General features: G+C 36.4%; 1 protein-coding gene and 1 long non-coding RNA gene across 8 annotated transcripts in view; one reads left to right on the top strand and one right to left on the bottom strand.

Annotated features, from left to right (window-relative positions):
- Positions 1 to 23,169, top strand: part of LOC144317337 (uncharacterized) — a 161,388-nt gene that overhangs the window by 6,014 nt on the left and 132,205 nt on the right. The window contains exons 2-3 of one of the 2 annotated variants that reach the window (XR_013383305.1): positions 15,376 to 15,547; positions 16,720 to 17,131. This is a non-coding gene — a long non-coding RNA (uncharacterized LOC144317337). Of the gene's footprint in view, positions 1 to 15,375; positions 15,548 to 16,719; positions 17,132 to 23,169 lie in introns of those variants that run through there. The other variant, XR_013383304.1, reaches the window with a different exon arrangement.
- HMGCLL1 (3-hydroxy-3-methylglutaryl-CoA lyase like 1) overlaps positions 12,424 to 23,169 on the bottom strand; it is a 199,049-nt gene continuing 188,303 nt past the window's right edge. For all 6 annotated transcript variants that reach the window (XM_077903582.1, XM_077903585.1, XM_077903580.1 and 3 more), the window contains 2 exons: positions 17,072 to 17,197; positions 12,424 to 13,444 (listed from right to left, as the gene is read on the bottom strand). In XM_077903582.1, coding sequence (XP_077759708.1) covers positions 13,334 to 13,444; positions 17,072 to 17,197 — 237 coding nt within the window. In that variant the 3' untranslated portion in view covers positions 12,424 to 13,333. The remainder of the gene's footprint in view (positions 13,445 to 17,071; positions 17,198 to 23,169) is intronic.

Raw genomic sequence — 23,169 nt, 5'->3', positions numbered from 1 at the left:
CACAGGCAACATGCTTTTTGAACTTGGCCACAGCAACTTCTTTCAAGATACATCTATGAAGGCAAGGGAAACAAAAGCAAAACTTAATTATTGGGACTTTCAAGATAAAAAGCTTCTGCACAGCAAAAGAAACAGTCAACAAAACTACAAGACAACCTATAGAATGGGAGAAGATATTTGCAAATGGCATATCAGATAAAGGGCTAGTATCCAAGATCTATAAAGAACTTATTAAACTCAACAGCAAAGAAACAAACAATCCAATCATGAAATGGGCAAAAGACACGAATAGAAATTTCTCCAAAGAAGACCTACACATGGCCAACAAGCACATGAGAAAATGCTCCGCATCACTGGCCATCAGGGAAATACAAATCAAAACCGCTATGAGATACCACCTCACACCAGTGAGAATGCGGAAAATTAACAAGACAGGAAACAGCAAATGTTGGAGAGGATGTGGAGAAAGGGGAACCCTCTTGCACTGTTGGCGGGAATATGAACTGGTACAACCAATCTGGAAAACTGTGTGGAGGTGCATCAAAGAGTTAAAAATAGAGCTACTCTACAACCCAGCAATTGTAGTGCTGGGGATTTACCCCAAAGATACAGATGCAGTGAAACACCGGAACACCTGCACCCCAATGTTTATAGCAGCAATGTCCATAACAGCCAACTGTGGAAGAGCCTCGATGTCCATTGAAAGATGAATGGATAAAGAAGATGTGGCCTATATATACAATGGAATATTACTCAGCCATTAGAAATGACAAATACCCACCATTTGCTTCTATGTGGATGGAACTGGAGGGTATTACACTGAGTGAAGTAAGCCAATCAGAGAAGGACAATCATCATATGGTTTCACTCATACAGAGAATATAAAAAATAGTGAAAAGGATTATAGGGAAAGGAGAGAAAATGAGGAAAAATCAGAAAGAGTGACACAGCATGAGAGACTCCTAACTCTGGGAAATGAAAAAAGGGTAGTGGAAGGGGAGGTCTGTGGGGGGTTTGGGTGACTGGGTGATGGACACTGAGGAGGGCACTTGATGGGATGAGCACTGGGTGTTATACTCTATTGGTAAATCAAACTCTGATTAAAAAAAAATACAAAAAAAAAAAAAGAGAAAAGAATGTGTATTCTGCTCTAGGATGGAATGTTGTGAATATGTCAAATCCCTCAGGTCCAGTGTGTCATTCAAAGGCACTGCTTCCTTATTTTCTGTTGGGATGATCTGTCCATCAAAGTAAGTGGTGTGTTAAAATCCCCTACTATTATTGTATTGCTATCAACTCATTCCTTTATGTTTGTTATTAACCATTTTTCATATTTGGGTGCTCCCATGTGGGTGCATATAGATTTATAATGGTTATATCTTTTTGGATGTCCCCTTTATTATTATGTTGTATTCTTCTTTGTCTTTTGGTGTAGTCTTTGTTTTAAAGCCTATTTTGTCTGATGGAGTATTGCTACTCTAGGTTTCTTTTGACCTCCATTTCCGTGATAAATATCACTCCATCTTCTTACTTGCAATCTGCAGGTGTCCTGAGGTATGAAATGAGTCTCTTGTAGGCAGAAAATACACTTTTGTTTGTTTGTTTAAAATCTCCTGCCACCCGGTCTTTTGACTGGAGAATTTAGTCCATTTACATTCAAAGTAATTATTGATAGATACGTATTCGTTGACATTTTGTTACTTGTTTTGTGGTTGTTTTTGTCATTTTTCTCTGATCTATCTTCTCTTTCTCTCTTTCATGGTTCTTTGGTTTTCTTTAGTGACATATTTGGGTTCCTTATTCCTTATTTCTTTTGCATATCTACTACTGTTTTTTTGTTCACATTCAGTTTATGTACATCTTTTGCATATATCAGTTTAATTGAGCTTAAATTTAAACTCTTTATTTTCTCTTCATGTTTCAGATATTTGGTAACAATTTTTATATCCTTTTATTTTGTGCTTCCTATTTTTCTTGACTCATGTGATTTTTGTTTTCCATTCCTAGTCTCCCTTATCATTTTTTAAATAGCTGGTTTAGAGGTCATGATTTATTTTAACTTTTGTTTGGGGAAAATCTCTCTTTCTATTCTTTTTTTTTTCTCTTTTTTTCTCTTTCTATTCTGATGGATGGATAGCCTTGCTGTGCAAAGTGTTCTTGCCTACAGATTTTTCACTTTCACTACTTTGAATACATCATTCCACTCTTCTCTGAACTGCAAAGTTTCTGCTGAAAAATCACTTTATTATCTTATGGGGTTTCCTTCATATGTAGATGTCTTCTCACAACCTTTAAAATTCTTTAGTACTATTTTTTGCCATTTTACGTCTTGGTGTGGACCTCCTTGGGTTGAACTTGTTAGGGAATCTCTGTGCCTCCTGAATCTGGATCTCTGTTTCCCTCTTCAGATTAGGGAAGTTTTCAGCTCTTATTTCTTCAAATATATTTTCTGTGCCCCTTTCTCTGCTCCTTCTGGGATCCCTATAATATGAATGTTACTAAGCTTGATGTCTCTAAGTCTGTTCTCCATATGCAGTATTTGTTGGTCTATCCTCTGTTCAGCATGGTTGCTTTCCATTACTCTATCCTCCAGGTCACTAATGTATTCCTCTGTTTCTTTCTTTCTTCTTTTCTTTTCTTTTCTTTTCTTTTCTTTTCTTTTCTTTTCTTTTCTTTTCTTTTCTTTTCTTTTCTTTTCTTTTCTTTCTGTTTTTGTTTGAGAGTTGAGTGAGTAGGGGAAGGAGCAGAGGGGGAGAGAGACAACCCAAGTAGGCTCCATGCTCAGCACAGAATCTGACATGGGCCCTGATCCCATGACCCTAAGATCCTGACCTCAGGCCAAAATCAAGAGTTGGCCACTTAACTGACCGAGCCACCAAATGCCCCTGTTTTTTTTTTTAACCCACAAGAGAACCTATACTTTTCATTAACACCATACTAACGTGTATGTGAGGCATTTCTAGGAAAAGTGTTCCAAACATTAAATATATCTTGGCTTCTGAGATTCTGCTGAGCTTCTCCATCTTCAGGGATTTTTAAATAGTAGGTGGAATAGAAAATGCCAAGAGGTGAGATAAGAGTAAGAGCTCTGCCAAATTAGGAAGATAAAGGCATAGTTTCCCAAAACAACACAGTCTTGGGATACTGAGGGCAGGGCTTATACTTTACCCTATATATCTTAATAGCAACTGAGACTGTTAACTAATGAACTAAAAGAAATAAATGAAGTTTATAATAAGGCCCCCATATTATTAAGGTAAAAGTATGTCAATTCATTTGTTCATGCAACATATACTCATGAGGTTCTATAATGTGTTAGATATCATGAGTCACAGGGGCTATAAAAGTATATATGATACAGACTTTGATTTCAGAAGTTCATAGTCCCCTCAGATGGGTACATAGCAAATAATTACACTGAAGAGTGATCAAGTATAAACAAGTTCCAGTGGGAATATGCTGGATGAAGAGCAGCTACCCAAGAGAGAAGATAGCAGAGGCCAAGGAGCATAAGGAAAGGCAGGACGTTGGGGGGTAGTTTGGTTTTGAGGGCATTTGAATGGAGACTGTGTAAAGTAGTAGAGGATAACAAAGGTAAACTTGAATAGTAGATGAAAATCCATTTTGAGAATGGTCGTGTTTGTTGTGAGGAGTTTTTAAAACTGGAGGAGAAATAAATACTGAGTGCTAATTATTTCCTACAGAAATTTGATTCTTTAGGTAGTTAGGATATAACATGGAAATTTTCACTCACCTGGGAAAGTCCTGTATCTTTAACAGCCTGTCCCTAATTCATCTAGGTAAATGATATTATATACAAGTTATGAGACATAAAAAATTACTTTTCTAAAACAAACAATGTAAAGATAGAAATAGATGATACCCCTTCAAAACTGCTGACTTGCAACTCTAGGCACCTATTCAAATATTCTGCCAATGATGCTAATGTGTTTATGGCTCACTGAAATGGTTTTAGAAAATTTTTTGCACTCTTGTGAATTAACTAGAAAATTGAAAATACCTCTTGTGTCAAGTTTTAGAAATAACTGAATATCTTTTGGATAGGCTTAGTGAATAATGTGGGTGGTTGGATTGGTATTATGTTAACTATTAGCAAAAGGTAAAATAATATGGTGAATATTATCTTAATATTAGCATAATAAAGAGACAATGTGACTACATCAGTGAAATTTTAGGGGTTTTTTTTGTTTTGTTTTGTTTTTGTATGGAAAAGACACAATGCAATCTAATTCTAAAAGGTAGTATCATTGACATGAATGCATGGCTTCCCTAAATGCCAATTTGAAGGACAATCTTTCCTATACACACAAAATATTTAATGATGATGGTGTACTGTTAGAGTCCACCAGAGAATAGCTTCTACTCATCCAAGTGCTAAAATACCAGGAGGAGAAGCAGACTAGGAGTATAGCAATGTCTGTGTTGTCCACCATCCTTTACATGTATGTATAAACCCCTTAAAAAACACATCTACCCCCACACATGCTTCTAACATTTGTCATCACATAATTCTCCCTTCTTACTGCCTATAATTCTAACCTAAACTCCTCTGATCCTCAACATCTGTGAAGGCCTTTAGAGATGCCAAACCCAAGACATATTATTTTTTGTTTATTTTATTTTTTGTCTTTTGTTTAAAGACAGGTCTATAGATAGGCTTTTCTTTACACAAATGTGAAAGATACCTGAGTTTACAGACTTAGTAAAGAAAAAAGAAAAAAAAAAAAAGCCAGACAGTAGATCCTTGGAGCATGGTCATTTGATAACTAGAACTTTGTACTCTTTCACCAAAACTTGCCCATTTTCTTCAACCCTAGCCCCTGGTAAAGGGGCTACATCATTCTAGTATGATGATTATGGTTAATAATACTGTATATTATATTTGACAGTTGCTAAGAGAATAACTTCTAAATAGTCTTATCACAGTGGAGTATTGGTAATTATGTGATGTGATTAATGTGTTAGCTAACTACTGTGCTAGTAATCATTGTGTAATATCTAAATTTACACAGTGTAAATCAATACATTGTATACCTTAAACTTATACAACGTTGTATGTCAATAATATGTCAATAAAGCTGTTGGAGAAGAAAGCTACCAAAGATAAATTAATCTAAATAGAAGTAAATTGGGGGCTATGATTACAAAACTATGACTTAAGTTTTAAATCCCATATAACAGTTCTGTAGAAAAGTTTTTTTGAAATTCAGTAAAATATTGCTGTTTTTCTAATGTCGTTATGCATACTTATAAGATTTTTATGTTTTTAACAAATGCATTCCAAAAAGAAAAGTTTTGAGATTGTTAGGTACACTAAAACAGTCATTTTGCAACGTTTTAAAATGAGAAGATAAGAAGTTTTTTCGGGGGCCTACATTGTTTTTTAGTAACAAAATCTAACAATCTAAATATTTTCAATTTACTACTCTCCAAAAAAAAAAGTTCTTGGTATTTCAATTTCAATTATTCCCTTCTTCTTTAGCATATACACACATTCAGAATGTTGATTTTTGTCAGCTGACTCCCAGATGATCCAGTTGCACTTAGATGAAGCTCCTAGGAAGAGTAAACAGTGTTTTCTAACAATGCTGCAGGCCTTGTAGAATGCTTCCTGATTGTCTGCCCAACAATCCAATACATTGGCATTCATATACAGATAGGCCACTGCAAAATCCTGATTGGGGAGCATCTTTTCAAGATTCAGATGCTTCAGGGTAATGGTCTGGCTAACCTGTGATGTATTGGTTAACTTTATCAATGACAGGGGCCTTAAAGACTTAGCTAGAGATAGTAATGTTCAGGTAAGACAGTTTTCAGAAGTTCTGAGATACTTCTTCTCGATTCCTAGGAAAGTATAAGCCCTTCCATATGCCACATAAGCTTGATGCAATGGCTCAACTAGGGCAGGCAGAAAATTCCTGCTGTTAGGTGATGCCTGCAGGGATACTGAACCTATTGTGATACTTTTCAAACAGATTTACTCATTAAATTAGTTTACACAGTAAACATCTCATGCTTAAGTTCTTATAGAAACTATAGTTATGGGAAATATAGAAGGTAATCAATTCAGAATGCATGGGTCGATGATGCAGCATAATACCTAAAGCATAAGACTGTCAATTAAGATTACACAGTTCTGAGGTTTGATGGTGAGCCATTTCTTCTGGGCTCATGGCAAGCTCTTCAAGACAATGCATGCTTTACATGGAATAGGATGAAGGGTGATCTTTTATAAGAGCCTTAGAGCTAAACAACTCATAATGGAGGAGGAGTTCTACTCCAGTGCAGTTCCATAGAAAGGGATAGTAAAACTGACAATAGTTAACATTTATTGACTATTAAGTGTCCAGCACTTTGCCAAACACTTGTAAGTATTTTATAAAATCCAAGAGATCTATAAACAAGGACTACTATTGAAGTTTTACAGGTGAAGGAACTGAGGTTTCAAGTTTAAAGGTATTAGGTAAACTGACCAAGGTTGTATCACCATTGAGTAATAGACCAGATGGTGCCAGAAAAGACTCAAGACTGATGGATATGCAGTAAGTTCATTATACCTTCTCTCTCCTTGGGCAAGTAGTTTGGTGACACTGTCTTCTTCCCTCAATTGAGGCATTATTTCTAGTCTTCCTTTATAACTATCCCAAGTGCTCCCTAATACTCACTTTAATTTATTTTTATACTAATAAGCTTGAAGAATACCACATAGAGAAAACCGGTTTATCTCAGATCCAGGTCTCCTGGAGAAATTCTGATGACTCTATTCACATGGTGCTTGCATCTTATGGAGCTGGGATATAGTCAAGCAGAGGAATGTGACAGGCAATATTGACTTTTTTTTTTTTTTTTTTTTTTTGCATATTTTGCTTATCCTTTATAAGACTTTTTTCACATTGGAAATGCGAAGTGGTAGGGCTGTTTAGATCATATGAGTGTTAGTTTGAAAGAATGTTTTGTTGTATGAATGTGGAACATGTAATAAACTGACTCGGGCCCATTTATCTCCCTTAATTACAAAGGTGGTAAATCACTGTTTTGGAAAGAAATTCACTCTAGAGCAATGTTCTCAAGCTTTAGTGTACCTGAGAATCCCATGGAGAGCCTGTAAAAACACAGATTGCTGGGCCTCAGGGCCTCAACCCAGAGCTTCTGATTCAGTAGATCTGGCTTTGGGCCCAAGAATTTGCATTTCTGTTAAATTCCAATCGCGTTCTAACAAATTGGTATTATATTGCTGTCCCTCATGTGATTATAAACACATTAATGATCCAGATTTTGTGAGCTGACTGCCAAATGACCCAGGTTTATCTGAATAAAGCTTCTAAGAAAAAAAGCAAGCTGTGTTGCTTGTCCTGGAACCATATTTTATTTTTAAGATTTTTTTTTTTTTTTTAAATTTAAGAGTGAGTGTCAGTTGGTGGAGGGGCAGGAAAGGGAGAGAAATCTTCAAGCAGATTCCCCAGTGAACATGGAGCCTAGCATAGGGCTTGATCTCACAATCCTGAGATCATGAACTGAGCCAAAGTCAAGAGTCAGACATTGAACCGACTGAGCCACCCAGGTGCCCCCTGAAACCACATTTTGAAAACCACAATATTAGAATAGAGATTTCAACTCTGGCTTCACATGAGACTGCTTTGTATACATTAAGAACAAAACAAACTCAATCAAACCTGGTACTTAATATTCTACTCTACCTCAAAAAAGTCAATCTTTGGAGGTGAAGTTCAGGCATCAGTATGATTATCCACACCCCACTCCCATCCTCCCTCCATTGATGGATCAAATGTGTAGCCTAAATGGAGGCCACAGAGAATAAGTTTATGTGTCAGCCATAGACAATTGAAGGTTATATCCATGCTGAGACTGGATTATGAAATACCTATAAATGGGAACTACTGAAGAAATACTGAGTTAATGAGTATGATATCAAATTATTATGAAACTTCTATGTCTCTTAATCACACAAATGACAGCTGGCATAACAGGCTTTCTCCTTGATGATGTATTACAGTGGTCTTGTAAATAGGCAGTGCTGTTATGATTCCTTGGATAGGAAAAGAAATAGGTTCTAGAAAGTTTAGATGATGAAACTGAGCTTACTGGCTCAAATGGAATGGTCTTATGTGCATGCAGGAGACTGTGTGAATGTGTACAATATGGGGGTACAGAGATGTAAAGAGGAATTATAAGCACTTCTTAAGGTAGCTAATGCCTTTCTTCCATGTCAGGAAGGTTTTTTTTAATATTATCACTTTTGTACTAATTTTGATGGTTTAATTACTGTTTAAAAAATATTTGTTTATCTGACAAACTAGTTACTCTAACATTTCTTAATCTTTTTGGTGTATATATGTATCCACTCTTGAGTTCAGTCATTCAACATAGATTTGAAGGATTTTCGATAAGCTTTGCTGTCAAACTACTTTAAAGATAAATCCTAAAGAATGAGGGCTAAGGATAAAATTAAGAAATATATTTAAAAGACAGAGTTCAAGTAGAATTATTTCCTTCCTTAAGTTCCCAAATGTCTGATTTAATTTCATTTCTATTTTTATTTTTCCTTCTCAGTAACATTTACTAGACAGCTATTATGCCAGAAGCTGAGCATTATGTTCTGAGCACTAAGGAAGTAAATTAAAGTGTAGTAAAGCCATTGTTCTCATGGGGCATATATTTTGTGGGGGAAAGAAAGACAATAAACAACTAAATATACAAAGAGTTAAAAATTCTATAATAAGAATTAAACAAAATGAGAGAAAGTTACTGGGGCCTTTCTTTAGACTGGGGTGGCCACAAAGACTTACTAAGGAAGTGATATCTATGATGAACCTGAATGACAAGAAGGAGCCAGGCTAAGATCCAGGGAAAACATTACAGGCAGAGAAAATAATTAAGGTATGGGAGCTGAGGTGGGTCTGAATTGGGGTTGTTTGAAGAGCAAAGACATTGGGCTACAGCACAATGCATGAGGGGTAACTGGTACAGGTATTTTGAATGCACAAAGCTTCAGGTACCCATTAGACACCCAAGAAGAAGTATCAAATAGGCAAGTGCTTCTCGAACTTTAGCAAGCATATGAGTTCTTTGAGGATTTTGGCCTGGGATGGAGCCTGAGATACTGAATTTCTAAAAAGGTTCCAAGCAATAGTAATACTGCTGGCTGTGGTATACATTTTGACTGGTAGAGATATAGGCAAATTTGTATTTGTGAGTCTATAGTTAAACAAAAAGGAGAGAAAGAGGAGACTAAAAAATTAGAGATAGAACATGGGACCAGAGAGGTGGTGGGACATACATAGTGTGGTCCCTAGAAACCAAGAAGTGCTTTCAGTAGGTGGGAGGTCAAACAGAGTGGTAAAGATATATACACTTAATTTTAGCTCACAACAGTTCCTGGAAAAGTTGGATGGAGTAAGATAAATTCTAATCAGCTCTAGGTGGGTTTCAAGCTATACCATTCTTCTCAAGCCTTCACTCCACCCTGAACTAATGACTGAAGACCTCACTTCCTATATTCCTGGAAAAAAGATGACCAGGATTATCTACTTTGCCCTTAAAACCCATAGCTGTCAACTTCAAAACTTCTTCTGTTTCCATCCTTTGCTCCTGTCTCAGAGAAGCTAAATATGGTCCTTCCTTAGGGTTAACTCCTCTGCCTCAGTTCCCCCACCATCTCACCATAAAATGTACTCCCATCAGGTTTTTTCTCCACTGTTACACTGATCTGTTGAAGGTCACCCATAACCTTAGTTGGTCTGTTCTACTGGTTTATTCCTCTCTTATGTTACCATTTAAGGAAGGAGCATATAACGATCTTCTCAATGAAACATGAGAAGTTTGGGATGGCGGTGGGAAAATATTCATTGATTTTTTTTTTTTTTTTTAAGACACTTGGAATAAAAACCTCCACAGCTGCTGGGCACTGCGTGGAATGTGAGGCTGTGAGGTGCACTGACCCGTTTGTGATCCTGGGGAGTGGGAGCCTGCCAATGAGCTAATATTCAAAGACCTCCCCCCAAAAAAGGACAGTGGGAAGAATCTTGTCACTTGTAACATAATTGAGCAACTGAACTAAGTGACGATGGAAAAGCAGTATTTCTGAAATATTGAAGAGAAGTTTGTTGCTTAGGCCTATGAAGTTAAGGCTTTAAAAAAAAAGATTTTATTTATTTATTCATTCATGAGAGACCAAAAAAGAGAGAGACAGAGGGAGAAGCAGGCAGGAGCCTGATGTGGGACTCGATCCCAAGACCCCAGGATCACGCCCTGAGTCAAAGGCAAATGCTCAACCACTGAGCCACTGAGGCATCCCGAGTTAAGGCTTTTTATGTGCAACTTATAGCAGCCCAGCTGATAGACTCCACAATAGCAGAATGTGCCTGCCTTTGGAGCTGCTCAAGGCAGGCGATAGCCTCTCACCCCTCTCTCTGCCCTTTTCTCCCACCTTTCTTTCTCCCCCACCATCCTCCATTCCTGAACCTCTTTTCCCTGCCTCCCTCCTTGTCCAGTCTCTTCCTCTCTTTTTTCTGTCTCCAAAACTGTTCTTTTAACTTCTGGTCTGCCCCACATGATACAAAACTTACATCTTCTAGCCCACAAGAGCAATTTGCAAATGGTTATTGGTATTCAGAGCAATTCTTCACATGTCTGTTATTTCAATTCAATTTCTGCCTAGTGCCCCGGCCTTCATTTTATTTCTTCTTGACAATTTTGATAGTGATGATATTTGCGGCCAACTTACTCAATGTTGTATAACCTGTCATTCTCATATCTGGAGTTGATCATTTTGGAGGCTTAGAATGCACATATATAGTAATGAATAGCTATATAAGTGCAGCTAAAAAGGAAGTAAATGTTATAGTAATCAGAATAACATAAAAGGGCATCCTGCATTTTCTCAGAAAGTCCTAGTTACCATTTATTGGCTTTGTGAATTTCATGGATCTGGAACTTAGAAAATCTGTAGTTTTCAGAGGACTCCAGCTTAGTTTTCATCTATAATAGGTCATCAGCATATACATGTGATAAAATGTCACATATTCCAGAACACAGTATATTTTCTTTAAGGGAAGATGCCATAGAAGATTGTTTAGATAAGTACTTCAGTAAAGGTCATAATTGCTTTGCCATCTTAAGCCTTTCCCCAAGGCTAACTCTAGTATGGGTTTATATGTGGGTTTGTTGGGTGGGTCAGTCCTATAGTGATTCCAAGGTTTCCTGGTTAGTTGAAATGTGGATTTTGGGGGGATTCTCTGCCTATGGATTTCAGGCAGTTTTATGTGCTTAAGTGATTTTTTTTCCTGCAAAACCAGAAATAAAACTCCAATGTAGCAGAAAGATTTAGATGGTTTGGGTGGGGAAAGGATAACATATAACTAAAACATGAACTTTCTTGTGGTGAATGTGAATAGGAAACATTGAGGTATTCTCAAAAACGAATCTGTAGAGTAAGATGTGTGCTGCGTAAGTGTGTGCTAAGCTGCACCTAGAGTTTCTGATTACTTGCTCTGCCTTCTGAAGAGTCCATGGTTTATATTTCAAAACAGCAAATCCTGGCTGTTCCTATAAGCAGTTTGCACCAACAGATCCTTTTCCAGAAATTCAAACTAAGAACCCCACAGGTCCCTAAGAGAGGAAAACTTAGTCTCCTCTGAAGATGGGGAACATATCCTGCTGTGCACACTGGGGCAGGTGTCCCATTACTGCTACAGTGCACAGGGCTGTGTTCTTTTGAAGAAAGACCCACAAGAGAATATAACAGGTAGATCCATAACGAGCTGTGATTTTGTTTCCTCTCCGTATTATTCCCACCCCCCAACCAATACTAACCCAAATGCAAAGACTTAGTACTTAGGATAATAAGCTCCTGTTCTAACACCCATCACAACCTGATGAGTTAGCCTCTTTTGTGGGAATTTAGTGTGGTTTTGTCAATTACCAATATGCTTCCCTTGTGATTATTATGACTATCTTTAAAGTTAATTTAGTTGTAATCAATGCTTCTCATATTTTCTGGAATTTCTTATTTCAATAGTTGTGATGAATATTTAATACAAAGTCCACAATGCTCACTTTCATATTTCAAGTTATATTCAAATTTATTCAAAGATAAGATCACCAAATATTACTGGAGAAGTCTACATAAATAATAGAACTGATGGTTCAGACCCACATTTAATAATTCTGTCCCCTTATGATTTGCATAGGTTACAGAAATGTTTTTTCTTAACAGTCTTCCAGCTCCTCTTCTCAACTTTGATATATTAATTTTTGTTATTTCTGGCAATGCTTTCTATTACAAGAGATAAAATTTCAGTCATTTCAACATTAAAAATAGCCATAAAAAAATAAAATAAAATAAAATAAAAATAGCCATAAAGTCAACCAAAAAATGATGTGATTTAATCAAAGGAAAATAGTTTTTTTTTTTTTTTTTTCATGAAATAAAAACTGCCTTAATATTCTTAGGATCATGGTGATCTTTCCTTCAGCAATTTGGATTTGATCTGAAAATTACCAAAGTGGATTATAATATATGTATCAATCTATTCTTATCATTACAACTGAGACATGAAATGAAAAACCTTATATTTTTTGATATTTGAATAATATCATCCTGGTTTTTACTAAAACTGATGAAAGAGAAAGTATGGTAAACTGGATGCATATAACAAACATGGGAGGTCGTAATGTTTCCAGGATATGGCAACTTGCCATTGACCACAGCCTCTTGGAACAAGATAAAGTCATTGAAATAGTTAACAGATGTTAGCCATACTAGAAATATAAAAGTTCTATTGCTAAAAATTATGTACGGTCAGATGGAGATTTGGCGCTTGGTCCATAATTTAACTGACTTGGCAAATGGAAAGTTGAGATCCAGAGGCATAATGCATAATATCAAGGCCACACACTTTGTGCACTATGCAGGAGCTCATAAACTACTGACAATATGTATACTGTGCTAAGCCAGCTTGATTAAGTATTAACACAGCATTTGATACTTAGGGAAATCTGAAGTCAATTTTCCCATCTACTAAATTAAAAAGTTATTTCTATAAGAGCAAAAGAGTAGACTTTTCTCCAAGTTCAAAAGCATGTCTACAAATCATCTTATTTAGCTTCAGTTTGCAGTTTACCAATGATTGGTATTGCATTCCACTGATTTTGTAATCTATCTAGCAATACTCTTTAAAATATTTTTTCCCACGCTTGTCTATTACTTCACATTTCAGAAAAAGTTGACAGTAATGATTTTCAGATGAGTATCTGTAGCTGAAATGGGTCTTCTCAGCTTTAAGTCACAAGTTCATTCAAGTCGAGCATTGAAGGAGGCTTGTGCTACTTTAGAATTTGTGGTTTTATTCACAGCTTTGCAAATAAAGTCACCAGCTTCCATCACTTTGTAAAGATTCACACCCTAGTAAGGGAAAGAAGGGATACCAGGTAGATTAGGGAAAAAGAAGACAAAACAGATTTGTTTTCATGTTATTAGTAGTCAATTAATAATTTGAAATAAAAAATGTTGATTATTGTTGACATGAGGGTAACATTTGTCTCTTCATGAATCACATAAGAAGCATTTTAGAGTTTTATGTTTTATTAGAGCATATCTTGAATCTGATTCTTATATAAAAATCATAGGCTAGCCATACCTGAAAAAACTCAATGTAATTCATGGTGGTATCTACATTCTAGAAAGGGCAATGACAAAATTAGAAACAATCTACAAAATGCCAGTGGAGGGCAGTTACAATCAGAATGGTTTAGAGTTGTTCATAGATAAGGGCTTAAGAAAAAACACTTTTACTATATAAAGAAACAACTTGATAAAACTATGAGAAATACAGGAAAAGTAAATGTATAATTTTAACAGTATTCAGAAACACTATTGGTACGATATTGAAGGTAGTAGTTGTAGGTCAAATAAAATGAAGTAGTATTTAGTACACATCTGGAACTTGTTTGGTTGAGAAGTTGTACTGTCTGAAAGCATAAACAGGATCAAGAAAAGCTTAGGTAAATCCATGAGTGACAGATAGGCGGTTGGGTTTGAGGGCCAAATTCGGGGCATGCTCCTCATCTCCTGGGCTTGGTGTAACAAAAGGTCCCCACCCAGCACCTCAGCTGTCAATATAGGGGAGGCAGAGCATTAGGTGGATTACCCAGAGATTTGCCCTCAGGTAGCATTTCATAAACTTCTATGTCTTCCCTTAACATGGACTAGAAACAATGTGGACTTAAAATTGAACAGACTCAGGTTTCCTTGCTATTAAGTAGTTCTTAGTATTTATGTAAGTCTGTCATTTTCTTAAAGACAAATACAAACACAGGACCTTTTCATAACAATGACCATAAGGAGAGCATCATTTTAATACAGTCAACTCTATCTAGAAACTTTAAAGCAATGTTTCCATTGTAGTTCACTTCTCTCTTCTTGAGAATGGTCAAGAAAATAATTTTGTAAAGTGATACTTATAAATGATTCTCATTGTCTTTTTGCTATAAAGTTGTTCTTAAGGTACCAACATTTGCTTTCGTTCCAGATAACTTGTTTTGTCCTGTGCATGGGTTTAGGGTAGAATATGTTAGACACATTTTAGTTGACATCCTAAATGGAGTGCTATTTAAGTATTGTGAATAATTAGCTACATGTGTCTCTAATTTTTGAATTACACCCAGCAAAGGATTATAGAAAGATATTAGTCACCAGGGTTTTGTGCTTTCCAAGAATTCCATTGATAATAAGTATGCATTGGAATTTGCTGACACTTTCTCCAAAAATTTCATTTTGGCCTTTCTCTATCATTTTACCTAACAGACATCATCATAAAATAGCATTGCATTTATTACTGAATCAGTTATCGGGTGCTTAAATATGTCTCATGTACTGTGATATGCTCTGGGGTTTCAGGAACCCCTTGTAGAATAAAGTTTCTGTTCTCAGGCTGTTTAGTGTCAAATAAGCAATATGGATGCCTGTTGATAGGGCGTCTTGTATTGTAATTAAAGTCACTGAAAGAGATATACCCAGGTGATTATGAGGGCACAGGATGAGACAATCAATCCACTGAGGAAAAGAAAGCAGAGAGGAGTGTGTCAGGAAGGGTAAATTCTGACCCGAGTCTTATATGGGCAGTATGAGTCATTGAGAAGGGGGACCGAGGGGGTTCGGTAGGCAGAAGAATGATACAAAACACCTGAAGAATGCCATGCTATATCTGTAGAATGACAGGCAGAGATACCCTGAAAAGGCATGAATAGGCCATATTAGATGACAGAACACAGCTTTGCTTTTCAGGAAATGAGAATCCAAGCAGAAACAAGGCATATTCATATTTGTATTTTTAGATGAAATCCTCTTGTGGTAGCATGGAAGACGAATTTAAAGGCAAGTCTGAAGTCTGCATACCAGTGTGGAAGATGAATACCTCAGAAGGAACTAAGGAATTGCGCTGACATAGCTACAACAAGGGTATTAAAGAACAAACAACCAAAATATAAGTCAAATGAATGGCTCTTGGTAAGTGATACGGCACAGAAACCATAATAGCACTGGATTCTACAAAGAATCTTGGCTTGTTAGCCTGTGAAACTGGTTGAATTAGGCTCTTCTTTCTATTTAAATTTTGAATTCTTAGGAGTAAAGCCATGGCTTATTTGCATTTCAGCCCTCAAGTTCTAGAACATGACCCGATATATAATAGGCATCAAAGCATGGCTAGGTTCAATTCAGTCCTCTAAATCTCCAAGGAAAGATCTAATTTGTCTCAGTTTTTGTCGTAGCCATACATTTCTACCAGAAATGATTAAGCTACTTTGTAAATGAAATAATTAGTTATTCCTAACCAGGAAAGACAGGCAATAGCTTTTAATGTTTATCCCGAGTGATACCCATCCCCCGGTGAATGCCATTGAGCATCTCTATGTAATGGGCATAGCTGCCATAATTGTTCTTTAGCAGGGAAAGCTAGACATAGAAATAAGATCATAATAAAACCTCAGGGTAGGCTTAGAGGTAGAAGCACACACATTGGCATGGAAGTCTTAAGGTAAGGAACCCAAGGTATGAGCCTGGGGGTTTAGGTAGGGAGACACAAGAAGACTTTTTGGGATGGTGGCACCTCACTCCAGGTGAAATCGAGTATGGGGGAGTAAGGCCATCTGAGTGGTGGTGGAAGCAAGTGCCAGGAACAGAGGTGAGAAATAAAATGATGTGGAAATGGAGACTCCAGGCAAGTGGTACTGAAAGAACTTTAAGTGGAGAGAAAAAAAGATGTGAGAGAGAGAGGGAGAGGGAGAAAATTCCATTTTGTAATCCAGATGATGCTTTTACATCTCAGAAAACATTTTGAACTTCTAGTCATTTGTGAACCTTTTTCTTGCCTTCTATATCTGCCCTAAATTCTGTCTGCCTTCTATATCTTGCCCTAAATTCTGTCTTAAAGACTAATAAGTAATTTTAACAAGCATGTGGCAAAACAAAGTGCTAATTTAATTTAGGTGGATGCTATAGAGTATGTGACTTTTCAGGTACTTTTTTTTTTTTTAGAGACCCTTCTTTTTCTCTAGTGTCTCACATGCTAAGTAGTATTAAGCTCTCCTCTTCCCTGACCATTCCAATCGTGCCCTGGGCTCTTTTCCAGAAGCTCTAGTTGTCACCGCAAGAAAATCAAGATCTCTGTTTCCTCCTAGGAAAACATCCATCCAAAACAAAACTGCAAAAACAACAATCCTAATGGCAAAGACATAAGCTGTAACTCACAGTGTGTGAAATCAAATCAGATGATACATGAAAAAACACTTCAGAGGTCATGAAGCACTATAAAAATGTGAAATGGTAGCATTATTGGTGATGGAGCTACAGCAATAAGTTACTTTATAAAGCCCCCTGAAGAGTTTTTATTGTATTTTCCCACTGTGCATTTTAGCAAACAGCAAAAGTGTAGTAAAACTTTGACCTCAAAATTGCTTCCCAAATCTGAGACACATTCCCATTTGTATCTGCAAGGCATGCATGAATATTAAAATATGTTAAATGACTTACTGTGTTGAGCCCCAAGCCATTAAGCATATATATCAAATCCTCAGTGGCTACATTCCCAGAAGCACCTTTTGCATAAGGGCAGCCACCTAATCCGGATACTGCAGAGTCCACCACATTAATCCCCATCTGGAAAACAAACCAGAACACTCAGGGCTTGTCTATTTATGGCATGTAAATTGTTGAATTTCTACTTAACCTGTTCCAAAGAGCAAATGAGCAAAATCTAAACCCGTTATCCAAACATACTCACTTACTCACCTGCTGCTAGAACAGTCCCCCGGGTGCTGATTTCTTTTCTACCTAATTTTCCTCTTTTAGGCTAATAGAAACTCTAAGGATCTCAGGAAGTAAAATAATCTTAGATCAAAATTAAAACGGTGTTATTCAGTGATAACAGCACAACCAGCTTGAAGTAAGATGAATTCACTTCTAGGTTGGGTAGATTTTCCAACCAATTCCCTGGTTCTATCCTAATACTATTATATAAACACGAAATATTTCCAATACCCCAACACAAAGTCAAGGTGACTTAGAAGACTAGTGGTAATAGTAGGGTCACTATGTTTGGAAATAGGATTTTTGTGGGCTCATTTGACACTGAATTCACTCAATCTTTATTGAGTCGTTCTCTTACCCGATCCTGCTGCTTTGGAAGAAGTGAAGAGGTGATCGGGAGGCAAGACATCTACCATTAACAATAGCATCATCTCACATTTACTGAGTCTTTATTAAGTGTTGAATATTATTCCTAACATCTTATGAGTATTTTTTTAACATCTTATGAGTATTAACTCACAATCTTCACCAGAAATCCATGAGGTAGATATTCTGTTATCCCCAAATCACAAATGAAGAGACTCAAGCACATCAGGATCAAAAAAATTGCCCAAGGTCACATCTGTCTCCAGAGAATTCACACTGGGATTTATGGTTTCTGGAAGCATGCAAATTGGTATAGGCCATGTGTATGGGGATATCAGAGGGTAGAGGATATGTATGTGCTGGAGATGTCCTTGTAGACATTATCACAGTGGGGTCTGAAAGGGGCCCTGGAGATCAAAGGGTTAGAGAAGACTAGGGAAGAGAGGCAGGCATGTCATGCCTCTATAAAAGGTGACAATTGGATAATCAGAAGCTACCAAGAGGCCTAATCTGATTATTTAACTCCAGGGCATTGGAGAAAAAAGTAACATGGCCTCTGCTAAAATGGGAAGTACCTGAAAGCAAAAATCTTGGGTAGCCTGCTAGGTCAGCTGTTCACATTCACGGATCGGAACCATACACTGTGGCTACATCTCCAGAGTCAGCCTCAGGAGATCTGGGCTCAGACTTGAGAATCTGAGTCTTTCACAAGATCATGGATGCTGCTCTCACTGCTAATCGGGGGGGGGGGGGGGGGGGGGGGGTGTCACACTTCCTTTTGTTTTTCTTTTTTGATTAACTTTTTTAGAATAGTTTCAGATCATCAGAAAACTGGTAAAAAAAAAAATACACACCAAGTTTCCTATACTGTTACATGATCTTGTGATTATGGTAAATCTGTCATGGCTGATGGACAAACATTGGTACATTATTATTAAAGTCTATACATGATTCAGATTTCCTTATTTTGAACTTAATGTTCTTGTCTGGCCTTTAGTCTGGGTTTGTCCAATGTTTTTCTTAATGGTTAGACTAGAATTCTAAAATATTTCGAGGAAGACCACAGAGGTGAAATGCCATTCTCAATACATTGTAGCAAAGATAGATACTATCAACAGGATTTATGACTGGTAAGCACTTTGATCACCTGGCTGGGATAGTGTTTGTCAGGGGTCTGCAGAAAGGAAGTCCTCACTCCCCACTTTCCAGAGGAAAGTCACTATGTGCAAATCATGCTTAAGAGACAGAGAGTATCTATGGACATTATTTGGAATTCTCCCATTTGGGAGATTTGTATGTTCTCTTTGATTTATTCAAACATTTTTTTTTTTTTATCAGTAGGGACTCCAGGTATTTTTTTATATCCAATTTGTTTTAGAATCCAGTATTACTTTCTATATTTTGTGGATCAGGTTGTTTGAGATTTGTTTTTTGCAGCTCTTTTAGTTGGTCCCTGTGTCTCTTTCTCATACCAAAGGAACTGTGCTTTTTGAATCATTCTTCTAGATTTCCCCTTGAGACTTAAGAGGGATTCCTACAAGGTTAAAAAAAAAATTTTTTTTTTTTGGATGATAGACCAAACTGGTTAACAGCAGTGATTACCAGATGGTGTAAAAACAGATAATTCATTTCATTCTAATTATATATATAGTTTAAAAAGGGGGGGGGTTGTAAACTTTTGCCTGTAGTAGAATAATAGTATGTAAACAAGAATGAACATAAATGAATCTAAGACTGATTTTCTTGATTAACATCATTATTTTGCAACGAAGTGCTCTTCCTAAGATGTGAGACTGTAGGGTCAATCTGCATACAAAATCTTTAAATACATACATGATCTGAATGAAAAGTTACTTGGAAAACGCCCTTTTCCTTTTTCCTAGCATCAGAATAACTGTAGACCTGGGGATTTTCTATCAATAAGTTCTATTCCCAAATTAGTTGAATGAATTCTACCCACTGTGTGGCTTCAAAGCAATTTTTTTTTTCACAAATTTGAAGTTTATTAAAGTATATATTACCTGTGAAGGAGAACATTAAGATATTAGTGCCTTTTAAATTCTCTTTTTAAAAAATCATAGTACTACTTTAAAAGCACTTTTCATGTAGTTAAATCCTAAATTCTGACCTCTATTAAATGTATAATTCTATTCCCTAGAAATCTTAATGGATAATATTACCCATATACTAAGCTATGATCTTGTTTTACATAAGTGCTTTAGGGGTATCTGGGTGGCTCAGTCAGGCATCTGACTCTTCGTTTAGGCTCAGGTCATGATGTTGGTGTTGTGGGATTGAACCCCGAGTTGGGCTCATGCTCAGCAGGGAGTCTTCTTGAGATTCTCTCTCTCTTTCTATCCTCCCCCTACCCTCCCTCACATGAGCTTGCTAGTGTTCTCTCTCTCTCTCAAATACATCTTTAAAAAAAGAAATAAGCTGTTTTGAAATTCTGCAACTATAAAAATTTGGTTTTACCCTGTATATTTTCTGTATATCGCTATCCCTATTCTGTTAGAAATGATACATACAATGATGAAAACAAGTTCTTGACAGTAGGAAAACATTCTCTTCATTGATTTTTGATGGTAAACGGAGTGACATTTTTTTGTACTTACTGAAATGATATAGTAAACACAGTGACATTTAAAGATAATAGATGGGATCTTAGATGATTTTATCCTACAAGAGATTATCTTCATTAAAAGATTTTTTGTAGATACTCCCTTTCCCATATCTCTGAACAGAAACCACTACTTTCATGTTTTCACATTCCCAGGGGTGTGGGTATGTGTGTGTTCCCAGGGTGTGTGTGTGTGTGCATGTGTGCGTGTGTGTGCATTCACACATGCAAGCATGAGTGAGTTTTTTGCACCACAGATTGCAGAACAAAGCATTTGTTTTTTGTTTTGAAGGAAAGTGCATCTTTAGATGAGAAACCACAAGGTGGCAATGTAGCTTCAAAATCCAAGTTAAAGTCAAGAGTTTACAACCCCACTGTGTTCCAACCCCCCAGAATAACAAACATGTAAATAAATCACTTTATATTATACAAATAAATATTTTCTTTGCAAATGAGGAAACTTTTACTAATGGTATATAATACAAACTGTTGCTCAGTATATTTTTTATTAGTCTTCCTTTGACTTAAATCTATTTATGAAGTGCATTCTATGTGCCAGGGACATGGGATATATACAGAATCCTGTAGCTAGTAATTCTCCCTAAACTAAAATCCAGAACTCAAAGGGTTGAGGTATTCTTGGCTCCCACCTTTCTCCAAGCTCATGATTAAAGCTATTTATCCAGTGACCAGGAAATGATAAACTTGTTGAGTTCAGTTACATGTGCTCTGTCTTCTTGAGCTCTATACTTATGTGCTTGGACTTAGGGGCTGAGAAAAATGAATAAAATATTAGTAGCCTCTTTTTTCCTGGAAAATGGTAAATTGATTGTAGATATACAATGGGCACATCATTTTGTGCTACAGTCTTAGGTGAGCTCTGCAGAGTATTAATCTTGTGTAGTGCTTAGATGACCTGACCATGCTGATATGCTAATGAAAAATACATCTTGACTTTTTCTTGATGCTGTAAGAACTTATTTCCCAAAGAAAATGAGAAATCCTTAAGAGGAGTCAAATCATTTTGCAAAAGTTATAATGTCCTATATTTTCATGATTTCACAATATTTAATAAAATCTAACATTTTAGGTGTTGAGGATACTAAAATCTTAAGGAACTTAAACAATTTTAATATGTTAAGTTTTGAAATGACATCTTTCTTTCTATGATCAACTTTTTTTTAAAAAAAAAGTCTATAATGTTAGATTTACCTAAAATATCTGATGGTTTAAGTTACTCATTTTTGGATTTAAGTTATGTGGGGAAAAGGCAAATATTCATATGGGATAAACATTAAAAATGTACTAACTTTTCTAGTAGCTATCTCCTCAGCCATTTCTAAGTCAATATACCCTCCAACAGAGAACTATAATTAAGCATAAGGTGCTACTTGTCTTCCAGTGATCAGGCCAGATAGCATTAATGAAGCATAGCACTCTTTGTAATAAGCTCAGATCTTGCCTTGAGCTACTTCTCAACTCTAAATAGTTACTATATATTGATTTATACTACCTTAAAAATAACACTATTTGCATTCATGTGTACTAGGGATGTAACATATTATATAAATCACAGGTAATGTACTGTTAGCATACATGAATAAAGCCCAGTGTTTTAATTAAGGGAAGTATATGCCAAAATTGGTATGTAAATGATGATAAGCATATATATTGCTGTTGAAGGATAATTCAGCTAACTTAATTGGTTACTAACTTTCATGTAATATCCCTCATATTTTTTTAAGATTTTATTTATTATTCAGAGACCGAGAGAGCCAGACAAGACACATAGGCAGAGGGAGAAGCAGGCTTCCTGCGGGGAGCCTGATATGGGGACTCAGTCCTAGGACTCTGGGATCACAACCTGAGCCAAAGCAGATGCTCAGCCACCGAGCCAACCAGGTGCCCCAACATTCTTCATCTTTGAATAGGTTTTCCTACATGTTTCATTCTCCTTTGCCTTACTATACATAAGGAGATAGATTATATTCTTACCTTCACTGAGTATATTTCAAATGGAGATAGAAATGGGACTGTGTGTGTAGAAGGGTGGGTACGGAAATGGAAAACAGATAAGAAAATTCTCAATTTAAGTAAGAGAAAATAAATACTATTAGTGAACATTTATTGAATGCTTATTTTGTCACAGACACTGTGTCTTATGCCTTATATATGATAAAACCACACGATGTTAGTGTGAAATGGGTAGTAACCCATGCCCATTTTACTGATGAGGTGACTGAGGTTCTAGGAAGACAAACACTATTTCCTACTTCAAACAGTAGAAGACAGAGGAAGGATGCAGATAGCTGTGTGCAGTATACTGTCCAATGTCAATTGTTAACAATTAACACTCTATGCCAGGCACATGACTAAACATTTCCCATGCATTGTTCATTTAATCCATGTAATAACACCAGAAGGGGCAGTTGTGACTGAGAAAGAGAACACTAACATATCAAAAACCTTCCTTTTTTTAAGATCCTTTTTTCAACTTTCTGAAAAATCTACACAACATAGTAATAAGAGAGTTGAGAAAGTAAATGATCATTGTCCCAGGGCTTTTTTTTTTTTTTTTTCCTAGGAAGCTAGCCCAAGAAAATAGCCAGAAATGTTAATATAGATTCATGTTCAAGGATAAGGTATTCTTTGTACCATGATTTGTAACAGGAGAAAAAAGGCCATAAGTTAAATATCCAGTAATAAGGAAATAGTTAACAAATTACATAAGATGGGCTATTGGGAAACCATTAAATATTTTCAGTGAATATTTAATGGTATAGAAAAGTGATTATAAGAAACTGGAAGATAGGAGAGGATACCATCCATGCTTGGT

This window comes from Canis aureus, chromosome 7 (assembly GCF_053574225.1).
Source record: "Canis aureus isolate CA01 chromosome 7, VMU_Caureus_v.1.0, whole genome shotgun sequence".
Lineage (NCBI taxonomy): Eukaryota > Metazoa > Chordata > Mammalia > Carnivora > Canidae > Canis > Canis aureus.
Note: the sequence above shows the minus strand (reverse complement) of the source record. Positions and strands in the feature narration are given on the sequence as shown.